The 13,334-nt window shown below is 40.5% G+C and overlaps 4 protein-coding genes across 4 annotated transcripts; 1 reads left to right on the top strand and 3 right to left on the bottom strand.

Moving 5' to 3' along the window:
• Window positions 1–1,312: 1,312 nt before the first annotated feature.
• Window positions 1,313–2,863, top strand: FOA43_004821 (uncharacterized protein; the record flags this gene model as incomplete). The annotated part of the gene is made up of 1 exon (XM_038925044.1): window positions 1,313–2,863. The coding sequence occupies one exon, from the start codon at window positions 1,313–1,315 to the stop codon at window positions 2,861–2,863; it is 1,551 nt and encodes a 516-aa protein (XP_038780972.1).
• Window positions 2,864–2,969: 106 nt separating this feature from the next.
• Window positions 2,970–4,721, bottom strand: FOA43_004822 (uncharacterized protein; the record flags this gene model as incomplete). Its single annotated transcript, XM_038925045.1, has 1 exon — window positions 2,970–4,721. The coding sequence occupies one exon, from the start codon at window positions 4,719–4,721 to the stop codon at window positions 2,970–2,972; it is 1,752 nt and encodes a 583-aa protein (XP_038780973.1).
• Window positions 4,722–5,177: 456 nt separating this feature from the next.
• Window positions 5,178–7,967, bottom strand: FOA43_004823 (uncharacterized protein; the record flags this gene model as incomplete). The annotated part of the gene is made up of 1 exon (XM_038925046.1): window positions 5,178–7,967. The coding sequence occupies one exon, from the start codon at window positions 7,965–7,967 to the stop codon at window positions 5,178–5,180; it is 2,790 nt and encodes a 929-aa protein (XP_038780974.1).
• A 2,401-nt stretch (window positions 7,968–10,368) lies between these two features.
• FOA43_004824 (uncharacterized protein) lies at window positions 10,369–13,014 on the bottom strand (the record flags this gene model as incomplete). The annotated part of the gene is made up of 1 exon (XM_038925047.1): window positions 10,369–13,014. One exon carries the CDS (start codon window positions 13,012–13,014, stop codon window positions 10,369–10,371), a length of 2,646 nt encoding a protein of 881 aa, XP_038780975.1.
• Between the last annotated feature and the right edge of the window lie 320 nt (window positions 13,015–13,334).

The following is a 13,334-nucleotide window of genomic DNA, read 5'->3' on the forward strand; positions in this document are numbered from 1 at the left end:
AATCCCGACCAAAAATATCTTTCCACGTGAGGCTCAGTGCCATGGCCTTTCTTCATACAAAACTATGTGTTTGAAATATTGTAACCTGCGGACCATGGAAATATTCCAGTCATTACAATAAAAAAGTCGAAACGTGCTCAACCTGATGCTTCTCTGATCATGAATAGAATTTAGTTAATGGCCAATAAAATCAATGGCTTCCAGATCAATAAATTCATTGAATTTGAGGTGCAAATCAGGCTCATCTTTGGAGGACCAACCAAAAGAAACAACCCACTCCTGAACAATTTGTCAAAAAAGGATATTTATCTTCATTTGATGACAAAGTCGTCTCAACTCTCTCTTCACCTTCCCTTTCGCTTAGAAAAAATGAGATTTCTCGGAAGTATGAAGGAGTGCGGCTGTTTTTACATGTCCTGATGCATGAAGTTGTTCTGTTTTCCACCCCCTTTTCCTCTCCCCATCTGCATACTTTCTGTCTTAAGAGAGAAGAGAAGTGTTTTTTTTTGCCCAAAAATCTCAAGGATTGAGGAGCTGTATGTACATCTGTTTATCTATAACCTAAATACAATCCTTCTCTGACCTTAATAAGTTAAGTAATTACTGATCATTTTTGTAATATTTGACGATGTCTACGTACCTCTAGATCATCAAACCTAAGAGGAATCTTGACTGAGATAAGGCTATCGGCTCTGTCGCTGACCACAAGGCGTGTTTTCGAACTTACCCTCCAAGAACTTTTAAAAAGCTTCTTTGTATACCAAGAGAAACGTTAACACTCTCATACATTTTATGAAAGATATATACGATCTTTAGACCCTTATCAAAGTGCAACTGAGTAGCACGTTACTACTATCCAGGTTAGAGAATGGAATGTGCCCTTGCGAGTTCTTTGAATCTCGCAGAATATGAGTTTGTTCAACTTATTTCCCCAAAGAGTAATTACGAAATTAAGTAGAATTACTGATAAGATTTGAGTTTTTTGTTCTGATTTCCTAATTGGGAAATTACCTTTTTGAGGATAACCTCAAACGTCTGAAAAATTATGTCTTGATAATGAGAAGAATCATGGAATGGAACAGTTTTTGAGCTTATCATTCAATTTTTCTCTCCGATTAACCGTTATGCAGGGTAAAGTTCTAATTTTGGTCTTTTTCTTTTTCTTCTTATCCAGGGAAATGATACTAGACAAAACTGTATCCATACTTAGATTACCCTGTTACAGCACCCTCTATATAAGCTTAGGAAAATCTCTTCCTGGAACTACCTTTTAGTAGCTTTATGAGAACGTTTTTGCTCTCTTCACGTCACGATGGTTCAAGAAAAAGAAAACTTTACTGAGACAGTAGAAAGTGATGAACAGTTACCAGGAAAGGAGGTAGACCTACAGGCTTACTTCTCGAATGGGGATGTTGCATTGCAGGTCATTGCGGATCAGTCCCATCAAAAACAGTTCTCCAAGGAAGAGGAGAATGCGGTGTTGAGAAAGATTGATCTACATTTGATCCCCTTCATGTTTGTTTCCTATTTCCTTCAGTTCTTAGATAAGAATGCTCTTTCAAACTCCTCAGTGTTTGGATTGAGTACCTCGCTCAATTTGGTTGGTGATCAATACAGTTGGGCAGGATCTTTGTTCTATTTTGGATACTTAATTGGACAGCCTGTGGCATCGCGCTCCCTTCAGTACTTCTCTATCGCAAAGTATGTTGGTATCTGCCTAATATTTTGGTCCATTGTTTTGGTTTGCACTTCAGCCACTAGTAATTTCGCTGGTTTGGCCGTAATCAGAGTTTTTCTAGGATTGTTTGAGGCTACCGTGTCACCTGCTTGGCTTTTGCTAACTGGTATGTGGTATAGGTCCAACGAGATGCCTATGAGAAATGCATACTGGTACTGTGCTAATGCCTGTGGTGTCATATTTGGTGGTCTAATTGCTTACGGTTTAGGCCACATTCAATCATCAATTAATTCTTGGAAGTGGTTCTACATAATTTACGGAATAATTACCTTTTACTGGGGATTCGCTGTCTATTTTGCATTACCAGATTCTATTCCAAGCTGTAAGTTCCTAAACTCAAGGGAGAAATACATTGCCGTGGAAAGATTGAGAGCTAATCGTACGGGTGTTAAGAACAAGACATTTAAGAAGGAGCAGGCCGTAGAAGCACTAAAGGATCCCCAGATTTGGATTCTTGCTCTCAATGAGTTTGTTGGATGTCTCCCAGCTGGCGGTATCCAAAACTTTGGTAACTTGATCATAAAATCTTTTGGCTTCAGTTCTTTCCAAACCGTCTTGATGAATATGCCTTCCGGTGTTATTCAAGGTGGAACGTTATTACTCTCGGGACTTATCATCTCCCGTATTCCGGATTCGGCCATTATAGTGCAATCTTTGTGCAATATTCCATGTCTTATTGGTACCTGTATTGTGAAGTATCTTCCAAATCATCCAAATTCAAAGAGAAACGGTAAATTAGTGGCCTTTTGGATTCAGTACGCGAACACTATGTCTGACATATCACTCTTTGTCTTGATGCAGAGAAATATTTCTGGATTTACCAAGAAGATCGTTGCCAATAGTATCTTTTTTATTGCCTACTGCGTAGGCATGATTGCTGCTCCCCAGTTCTTCAAGAGTACACAAGCTCCAGGTTACGATGAAGGCTTCAGGATGATGATTATTTGCTGGGTCATCTTGATTGTGATTCCATGGTTCCTATACTTTTATTACAAGAGAGAAAACAGCGCCAGAAATAAGAGAGACGAATTAGACGCTAGAGAAGGCAGAATTGATCAGATTGAGAACGAGGAGTTCCTTGACCTTACTGATCAGAAACAGAGAGGCTTCAGATATACTCTTTAAGGAGTTTTTGTTCTCGGTGTGTACGACAGTCTGGACTTTGTACTTTATTTTATGTTTTCTTTTATCCTTTCTATTCAATTATTCTAGATTAATTACCACCGATAAACTATAAAACAAATACTCCGGTTGTCAGTTCCATTACTTCGCCTATGTCCACTCTGCGTTTTGTCTTGGCTTGTCTATCGATGCATTCGGTGAAAAGCTTCCTCATTTTACCCAAATGAAGTCCCCAACCTTCGCCTTCACAATTTTTCAACTCTTCCAAAATCCAGTTTTGGTAGATCACATCGGTTGTTTCAACACCAGCAATAAATAGGGGAAACGGCCATTGAGTAGATCCTGGCGTGTCCCTGCAACGAAGATTTTTTAGCTGTACTGAAATCTTCAAGATCTCAGAGGCAGAATCTTGACACTTTTCGTTGCTTCTAATATCAGGATGACAGATACGGTCGAAGTAGATAATAATTGCATGAATCAATGCATTCTCTATGAGCACGTGAAAAGATGACATTCTAGAATGGCCGGACCATTGCAACATCTTATGATTGTCCCAATAAAGTTCCTTTATCTCCTTCTGTAGTGAATTTGAATCAAACTCCGTGGAATTACCACACTGATTTAGCCAGTTTCGTAGCCTTATTAGTCGTCCAAACATCATCATATCACGCATCATCAAAACTAATATTTTTGATTGCAATTCATCATCTTTAAAGTATTCAGTAGGGTAGCACGGGCCGTAAGCACCACTGAGGTATCTGGTAGAGCGTGAAAAAATGTTGGAAACCGCTCTTTTCTCGTACACAGTGGAGGTGGAGAGGTACTCTATATTCGGGTTTCTTTTACTCTTAGGAGGGCAGTCCCCATTCAAGATATAGTCCGGAAAGCTAATGTTACCGGAAAACAAAGATGATCTGATATCGATATAGAGAAGCCATACAACAATCTGATAGCCGAATGAGCTCAAAGTTGGACAATGTCCAGGGCGATTGTTGAAAAACCTACCTATCCTTAGAGATGACCACACATGTCGAAGAATTTGGTAGCAGTGCTTCGTTCCTGCCATAATGTCATAATGAACAAGAAAATATGCTGTTATGAGAAGCATTTCTATGGGTACATCACTCTTCACAAAGTCGTGACCCATCACCGCTTGTAAAGAACTGTTGTAATAGTTGTTAGCTAGCTTTTGCGGGGTCGACTCCACTATGGAAAGATGTAATGCGGACCACGCCAGTAAAGAGTATTTTAGAGGCACATAGCAGCAGGCCAGCCTGTCACAAATGTAAGTGTAAAAGTTCCACTCGGGATCCTTAACGCTGTAGAAGTTGCACATGATTCTGCAGTAGTGGTTGATTAGCCTGAATTCGTTTTGATGATGAGGAGAGCCCAGTGAAGCTATCTGACTATCTGTTAGCGGAGGAACAAATGACTCAGAATCAACATTTCTCGGCCTCTCGGGTTCATTGACCTCCGTATCTGTTACATAAATTTCAGGGTTCATTTTTGTGGGCTCGTCCATTGTCTCATTCAAATCTCGAAATCCATAACTGGCTGCCGGCTGTATCAATTCACTAAGTTCTTTTTCGAAAAGTTGCGAATCCCCTACATTGAAAGGATAGTCCATAAACTGCCGGATGCTTTCGTCAATAGACTCCTCTGTGGTGTCAGTAGCACTCAAAGGAATGTTTGGTTTGTCATCTCCAACAGGCAAACTGGTATTCCGCCCTGAAACTTTGCCGTCGAAGGTGGAAAGAAACATGCCAGAAAGCTTAGTCGCTGCCGATTTTGCTCTTGTTTGTTTCTGTATGGTCCATTTGGTCTGATCAATAAACTTTAGCTGCCGTTTTTTAGGACTCATGGAGTACATAAAAGATAACGAACGTTTTCCGATAAGTAAAGGAAAGGGTCGGGCTTTCTTTTCCGAATGAATCTGGTGAAGAGTTCGAATAATCGGTTTGTCAACCACCGCTATTCGCAAGATTCCAACAGCATGATATATCGCTTAGAAGCAGATTAATATGTCGGTGTAAGGATGCGTTTTTATAAGTGGGAGCCGTCAAGTTATCAAACTAACCGCTATCGATGGACTTTCGTGAAGGGATCGCCCTGGTTCTACAAGAATGAGACCCTACATACTCTTATCTTGTATAGTTTGGCCCAAGGAAATTTTATATCAGTTTTTAGAAATCAAATATAGAAAGTGAAACGTCGCCACAAACTAGTAGATATCTTTTCTATCCAGGGCTTTGGGATTGTGCCAAGTAGAGAAGGATAAAGGATAGTGCATACATTCAAGTGCATTAAAAAACGATTATTACATATTCTCAGAAATCTCAAAAGCTGGTTCAAGTTCCGGATAAATATTGGTGAGTATACCAGAATGAACTATTGCAGCGATGTTAGAACCAAATTTCACTGGAGATCCCTCCGTCACAATAAAATCTAGAGTGTTTGAAGTGCTCACGTTGAAAATGTTGTCTATATCTGTGGATATGGCTCTAACAGCTTCTGCATCGCTTATATTTGAGCGGGAAGCTGCCATTCCAGCCTCGTCGAATAAAAACCTCACCAATTTGTCATCATCCACAGCTATTCCAAAGCGTACGCCAGCCCTTTTCAAGACGCCTATGATTGTAGGAGTCTGGTGTAAGCCGGTAAGGCATCTTCTCTCATCCCAGAATCTTCTTTGGCATCTCCAGGGTGAAAGAATGATAGGAATATCGCTGGCAGCCAATTTGTCTGCAATCAAATGCGATTCAATACCTCCCACGATAATCATGTAGATGTCTCCCAATTGTTTCTTCATCTGAATTAGCTGCAAAATCACATCCTTGTTATTGGCATGAATAGCTAGAGGTAGTTCTCCCCTGAACACCTGTCCATAGATATTCTTCTTTTCACTGTTATCTAAGAGTAATTTCCTAAGCATCAGGATCTCAGAGGAAACAGTGGGAAGTAATGCCTGCTTGCCCATGTCACCAACTGTGAAGTGTAACGCAACATTCTCCTTAATGATGTCCTCAAGACCGGAAGCAGATGATCTGAAACATGTGCTGACACCAGTAAGGAATTTTTTCCCTTCACTTCTGAATGGTGGAGTAATGATCTTTAGAACTCCAGAATTGTGAGCCCTTTTCAAATGGGCGCTTTCAAATTGGAGCCCGTCGTGAGCAAGCAAAACTCTATCTGGATCACTAAAATCATCAAGCACTCCGTCTTTAATAAAGTCCATGATATCACCATCTCCAGTGGTGGTTTCGGACGGCATTTCCATCAATCCATGTGTGCTTGACAATGCAGTTCCACCAGGAGAAATATAGCCATTCTGTAACTCCAATACTTTATCGCAACTAGAGACTATACGATCATAGAAAGAAGTGCAGTTTTTCTTGAAGCAGATGATTGTGCCATTGTTGACAACTAACTCATATGGCTCGTTATTTTCTTTCGGTTGTTCGGAAACTAGAGATTTGGTAATTCCCCTTACAATAAATGATTCGGAACCTTCTAGGCATTGAAAATCCTTCATTTCAGGGGTTACTTCTTTCATGGAATCGGGTGAATATTCAAGATCTTTGTTGTTCTTGATTGGAGTATCAAGCACAGGAACCCCGTCGATGAAAACCTTCAAAGGACTTGCACCCATTTGAAGAGGGTGTCTGTCCCAAATCACTACATCTGCATCGTAGCCTTTTCTCAAGTAGCCAATACGATTGTCAAGTCCAAGTAACTTAGCCGAAGTTCCCGTTACCGCAGCAAAAGCTTTCTCCGCTGGCAATCCAAAGTTATGAGCTCTCTGCGCTTGAAGGACCAAATCATGTCCACCTTCTGCGGGATGGTCGGTATGTAAAGCCACAGGAATTTCATTCTCGTTGAGAATCTTAGGACCGAAGACGCTTCCCTGAAATGCTTCCTTTTTGAAACCCCATTCTGAAGCAAAGGTCACCACTGTAATGTTATTAGGCTGCTCCTTAATAATCTTCGGAATTTTGTAAGCATCCAAAGCATGGTGTATTGCCGTTATTTCAAAGCCAAATTCTCTCCCGTGTCTTAGAAGTGTCTCTATGTCAAACGTTTCGTAGCAGTGAGCATTTGTTCTCACCTTGCCTCTAAGTAAGTCGACAAGCAATGACAATTCAACACTCTCTGGGAACTCTAGAGAATTTGGTGGAAGTCCCTGCTCAACAGCATTGCACCAAGAATCCTGAGAGTCTTTCAATTTTTGGGCTCTGGTTAAAGTATCACGAACTAGGAACCCCAAACCCATTCTGGATTTCGGAGCAGAAGCATTTGATACAAACCGCTTTTTGGGATTTTCTCCGCAAGCCAGCTTCATCCAACGTTGGCGATGATTATCAAAGTTGGGGCTGATCTCTTTGGGGTTGTATTCTACTAGCATCTCCTCGGCCGATAAAGATGGTGGAACGAGCATTTTGAAGACAAACCCTTCACCCGATATTACATTTGCACTTGGTAGTACAAGTGAAGATGTAACACCTCCATAACTGATCAATTTTATGGCTGGATCTCCAACGTTAAAAGCGTCAAGAGTTCTGATAAATGGAGTAACGGGAGACATCAATTCAAACATATCATTCACACCATGCAATTCAGGCTGAGTGCAAATTCCAACATGAGAATGAGCCTCCACTAAACCGGGGGTCACGTATCTTCCCTTGGTATCAATAATCTTTCTAGGACTGATCTCCTGGCTAAGTCTCATTGACTCCTTAGAGCCTGACTTAGCTAGTCCATAAATAATACCATCTGCTAGATAGATGTCGATTGGATAACTAGTCGCAAGTCCATCTCTGTCAAGCAAAAAGGCATTCTTAATTGCTGTATTCATATCAGAAGGCTTAGTACTAGAATTAAGGTAGAGATTAATTCTTGGATTCTCTGTCCTATATCGGGCATCTAATATTTGAGGGAAAGTGTACCTATCAGTGCACTTCTTCAATCCATGTGATAACTGAATACTGAAGTCCCTTCTCTTCATTACCTGTTCAGAAGAGTATAGGCCATTCTTGTTAAAGATCAAGAATAAGGCATGAGTCAATGAAAGAGCGACAAGGAGAGTTACAAACACCGTTTTTTTGTTCATTGAACTTGTATGGTGATTTGACTTCTCCATCCTACAGATACTCGAAGATAAAATCAAAAGCTTTGGAACTACATAGCGTAAGCTTTTCAGATCTTCTTAATTTTAAGCTCTTTTTTCAAGTGCTACAGGGGCCCAACCTTCTGAATTTGTTTTGGTCTCATGATTCATGTAGCCAATGCAAAGAAAATAGATTTCTTATCCATAATTCCATGAGAAAGGGGTTTCCGAAAGACTTCTCGATGCATTATTGCCTAACTCAGTATTTCCTAATTCGGTGTTAGCGTAACTTGATATTTCTCAATGCGATATTTCCCAATTCGGTATTTCCCGATTGGGTATTTCTCAATTCGATATACAACTCCGAGATTCATAATCAGTAATCCTTCTTGGCTTGATTGAATTGTTTTAATCACTTGAGTAAATATATGAATGGACGGACTTATGTGATCTTATCAAGATGCAAACATTCCAAGAAGTATTGCCAAGGTTAAAATGGAGAAGCAAACACTACCTCTTTACAGGGAAAATAAAGAAGTGCGATCCAAGTTGAAAGACATATTTTGGTGGATCAGATGGATTTTGCTCGGTTCGATCATTTTTCTACCATTTATCTTGAGGTTGTGGAGCATCCAGAGAGAGCCACTTCTTTCAGGAAGTCATGATTTCTGCCCTGAAACTATCAAACTTGTTCCTGCGGCAACAGGAGAGTTGGATGATATTAACTTATTCCGAACAGATGAATATAAGAACTATTCTTTGAATGTATGGAGGGATTCGGTTAGAATTCCAACTCCAAGCTATGACAATATGGCTGCAGTGGGAAAAGATAAAAGGTGGGATGTCTTTTACAAATTTGAGAGTTACTTGTTGGAAACGTTTCCAACGATTAAGAATGGCTCAGAAATAATTCATGTGAATACACATGGCTTAGTGTTTATTGTACATGGTCGGGATTCTAGATTGAAACCAGTCATGCTTACCGGACATCAAGATGTAGTTCCTGTTCCTAACGATACTGTTTCGAGGTGGACGCATCCTTCTTTCGAAGGGTATTTTGATGGACAATTCCTATGGGGCAGGGGCTCAAGTGACTGCAGAAACAACGTCATTGGAATAATGGAAGCTACAGAGAGATTGCTTTCTCAGGGATTTAAACCGATGAGAACACTTATTCTTGCTTTTGGATTTGATGAAGAGTCTAGCGGAACTCAAGGTGCCACAACTATCAATAGCTACTTACTTAACAGGTTTGGCAAAGATTCAATTTTCTTTATGATCGATGAAGGTGGCTTGGGTATCCAAGATATCTATGGCGGAAGATTTGCTCTTCCTTCGACAGGTGAGAAAGGCTATGTGGATATCGCTATTAATCTTGTGACCACTGGTGGCCATTCTTCGGTTCCTCCAAGGCACACTTCTATTGGTATCATGTCAGAGCTTGTAACATTAGTGGAGTCCAAGCCTTATCCGATGAGGTTATCTAAAAAGAATCCTTTTTATTTTCAGCTTCAATGTGAGGCTAAGAAAGGATATGAAATGAATCCAGCTTTGAGGAGTAGCATCAAGAACCTGGAGGATGATTTTGAAGCAAAGAAAAGAGTATTAAATGCTGTTTATGATGACATCACTGTTAGATATCTTGCATCTACGTCGCAAGCAGTTGATATCATTGATGGAGGGTCGAAGATCAATGCACTACCTGAGGTGGTTACGGTGAAAATTAATCATCGCATCGCCTATGATTCATCCATCGACGAAGTCAAACATAAGATTCTATCCGATGTTCAGTCTATAGCCAAAAAGTACAGTCTCGGTGTTGAAGGTTTGGGAATTCGCAATGATGATTTCAATGAAATGCCTTCGGGGAAGTTTGTTATTTCCTCTGAGGAGGAATTGTCTCCAGCGCCAGTCACAGTTTTCACAAAAAATCCCACTTGGGATCTTCTAGCTGGTACGATAAGGCACGTATTCGAGGATTTTGCTATTTATCCGGATTCGGCTAAAGTTGATGGATTAGTTACAGTCTCGCCAAGCTTGATGACGGGAAATACCGATACCAGACATTATTGGAATTTGTCTTCCAACATCTACAGGTTCACCCCAATTCGACAGACTCAAAGACTCAATGCTCATGCTATTGATGAAAGAGTTGATCTTGATGCCCATGTTGAAGGAGTTGCTTTTTATTACGAGCTTTTACGAAACGTGCACGAGTATGATATGTATAACAAACTTTAGGATATTTGTGAAGCTCGCTATCAATAGTCATACCTCTAAGCAAAGTAGAAATTTGTAGACCCAACACCATAAGTACAAGTAGTCGGGCTATTTTTACAGATGCTTACTCCGTACCGTGATAAATTAGCCTGCGAGTTGCCGCTTATTTCATAAATTATATATATTATTCAGCTAATTCATCTCCAACATTAGGCTCTTCAACTTCAGGAAAGCACTGAGTTATTCTCCCATTTTCAAACGATAATACCAAAGATGATCCAAAGTCATAAGGATTGTGCTCAAAAACAAAAAAGTCATCATCATGAGGAAGACCAAATATTTGTTCAACAGTAGTAGAGACTAGCCCCGCCTCTTCTAGTGGACTAAAATTCTTGATTGTTTTGCTAGCCCATCCAGAATCCCAAAAAAGCCTTCGGTTAGTTGCATCTGCTTCTTCTCCTAGGGCAAATTGTACACCTGCTTTGTGAAGAATCTGAACCGAGGACTCATTTTCTAATGGTTCATTTGGAGAACAAAATCTGTTGTCCCAAAACTTAGCGGTACAATGCCATGGAGCAAGAATAAGAGAAATATCTGCTGAAGCCAACTTATCTGCAATAAGGTAGGCTTCCTGGCCACCTATAATAATGAATTTCTCTTTTGGAAACTCCTTTTTCAATCCAATAATGTGCCTCATAATCCCAGAATTATGCGTATGAACGGCAATAGGTAATCCCTCTAGGGTCTCAGGTTTCTCCCTTAAAAGCCTTCTTATATGCTCTATTTGAGAAGAAATCGTGGAGTACTGGCCTTTCTTGGCCTTATTACCAATGTTGAAATGAACAGCAACAGAACGCTGCGCTATAACTTCATTAAGATCCTCGCCCGCAAATTTAACATAAGTGCTAATTCCCTTTATAAATGAGTTTCCGATTGGAGCAGTGATTGCACCTGCTATACCGGTTCTATGAAGTCTCTTGATGACCAATCCATCCATATGAATACCATCGGCAGCGTGGATAAACTCTACTCCAGAGATAGAACCATCTGAAGTGTCTTCCTCCAATTCCATCTCTCTAAGCCCAACACTAGGGGAAACTGCGATTCCGCCCGGAACTACATATCCATCCTGAAGTTGAATAACAGGAAATCCTTTCTTTATGTAATCTTCAATGTTCTTTTCATCATCAAAAAAGCTCACGTTTCCTTTATCAATAACTTCTATGGAAGGTGGCACATTACCAGACAAGGGGATCAACGATTTCTTAATTCCTTTAAGGATGAAGCTGTCTAGGCCAACACGGCAAGAGTCCTGAATAGTAAGCTGTTTTCTCTGCAGAGGAATTGACTTCAATGTTTCTTTATTCAATTTGGTGAAGCTAAAGCGAGGTTCACCATCGACAATCACCTCTAATGGATGAACACCCAATGTCAGCGGATGATCGTTCCAGATAGCCAAGTCAGCATCATAGCCCTTTCTTAAATAGCCAATTCTGTGTGATAAACCAATGCTCTTCGCTGGTATTGAAGTCACAGACGCAATGGCTTTTTCCTGAGGTAATCCAAAGTTGTAGGCAATCTGTGCAAAGAACAAGAGCTCCTGTCCCGGCAACGCGGGATGATCAGTCTTTAACGCCACGGAAATTCCTGCATCATCCAAAAGTTTAGGCTGATAAACCGAACCCTGATACTGCTCTTTCTTTCCGCCCCATTCATCTGCAAAGAGAGCAATGGTAACATTATGCTCCTTTAAAAGCTCTGGAATTTTCCACGAGGAAAGAGCATGGTGGAAAGCGTTGATATGAAATCCGTATTCGTCGGCTGTTCTGAGCAACGACTCCATATCATAAGTCTCATAAACATGGACATTTACATTGATATCGCCCCTGAGAACAGACACAAGTAGGTCTTGATTAATGTCTGTAGGATATTGTTCATGTCCTCTAATCTTCGAGTCAGAACACCATTGATCCTGCTTTTTTTTAAGCCTTCGAGCACTGTCAAAAGCTTCCCTCAACAATGCATTCTCGCCCATCCGACTCACAGGATAGCCTTGTCCCCTTTGAAGTTTCCAGTTCTTTTCATTTTCTCCGTAAGCCATCTTCAACCGCCTAACGGGTTTGGCTCCATTTTCAATAAGATCATATTGCACAAGTAACTCTTTCACTAGGTTATGCGGAGGCTTGTGCAACTTAATGGCATAAGATTCTCCACTGATTAAATTCTTGCTACCGGTAAGAACTAAGTGAGAAGTGACACCACTTGCCAACAAAGAGTCCATATCTGGATCGTTAGGATCGATACCATCTATGGACCTAACGTAAGGTGTAATCGGGTTGGTGAATTCGTTGGTATCTTCAGTAGCAAATAGCTGAGGCTGAGGCCTAGTTCCAAAATGTGAGTGCATATCAATCAAGCCAGGAGTAACAAATTTACCATTCAATGGAACCACTAAAGGATTGGTCATAACTGAGTTAGCAAGATGTTTGCCTATATTAACGATGGTTCCCTTGGAAATGTAAATATCTGATTCTTGAAGCACCATTCCGTCACCATCAATAATGGTAGCATTTTCAAGAATTGTATCTTGCATGTCAAACAGCTTGTATCGACCGTTAATTCTGTTTTCGTCGGGCTCGTAGTGGGGTCTAATAGTATTATATTGGCAAATTGTAGGCAGTTCTGGTTTGGGTTCAAGCTTTATGTGAAGCCCAAGTAGAATAATTATTGAAATTACTACAAAGAACCATGTAGCATTATATTTGTTATGTGCTCTGCTCCTATCCTGTGTTACAGGTAAGGACACAGGGTTCCGGCTTCCTAGTCGCATCTAAATTGAAATGTGTAACCTAGTTTATGGTCATTTTTGAAGAGCTGGGGAAAGATGATCATTTAACGTGCAATCGTATCTTCAAGGAGAGAAGAGAACACATGCGATGTATCTGTCGTGGGCTGGAACGAAAATGCTTATATCACTTCCTTAATAGGAAATTTCCTTTTTGGGTATGTGTACAGCGATCCGGAACTTTCTCCGCCAGTACGCGATTGGCATTATCGGTGAGTTCTATTTGAGTTACAGTATTTATGCCTAGTCTATGGTGTGTGGTGTGGTGGTGTGTGGTGTGGTGGTGTGGTGTGGTGGTGGTGTGT

Source organism: Brettanomyces nanus, chromosome 4 (genome assembly GCF_011074865.1).
Source record: "Brettanomyces nanus chromosome 4, complete sequence".
NCBI lineage: Eukaryota > Fungi > Ascomycota > Pichiomycetes > Pichiales > Pichiaceae > Brettanomyces > Brettanomyces nanus.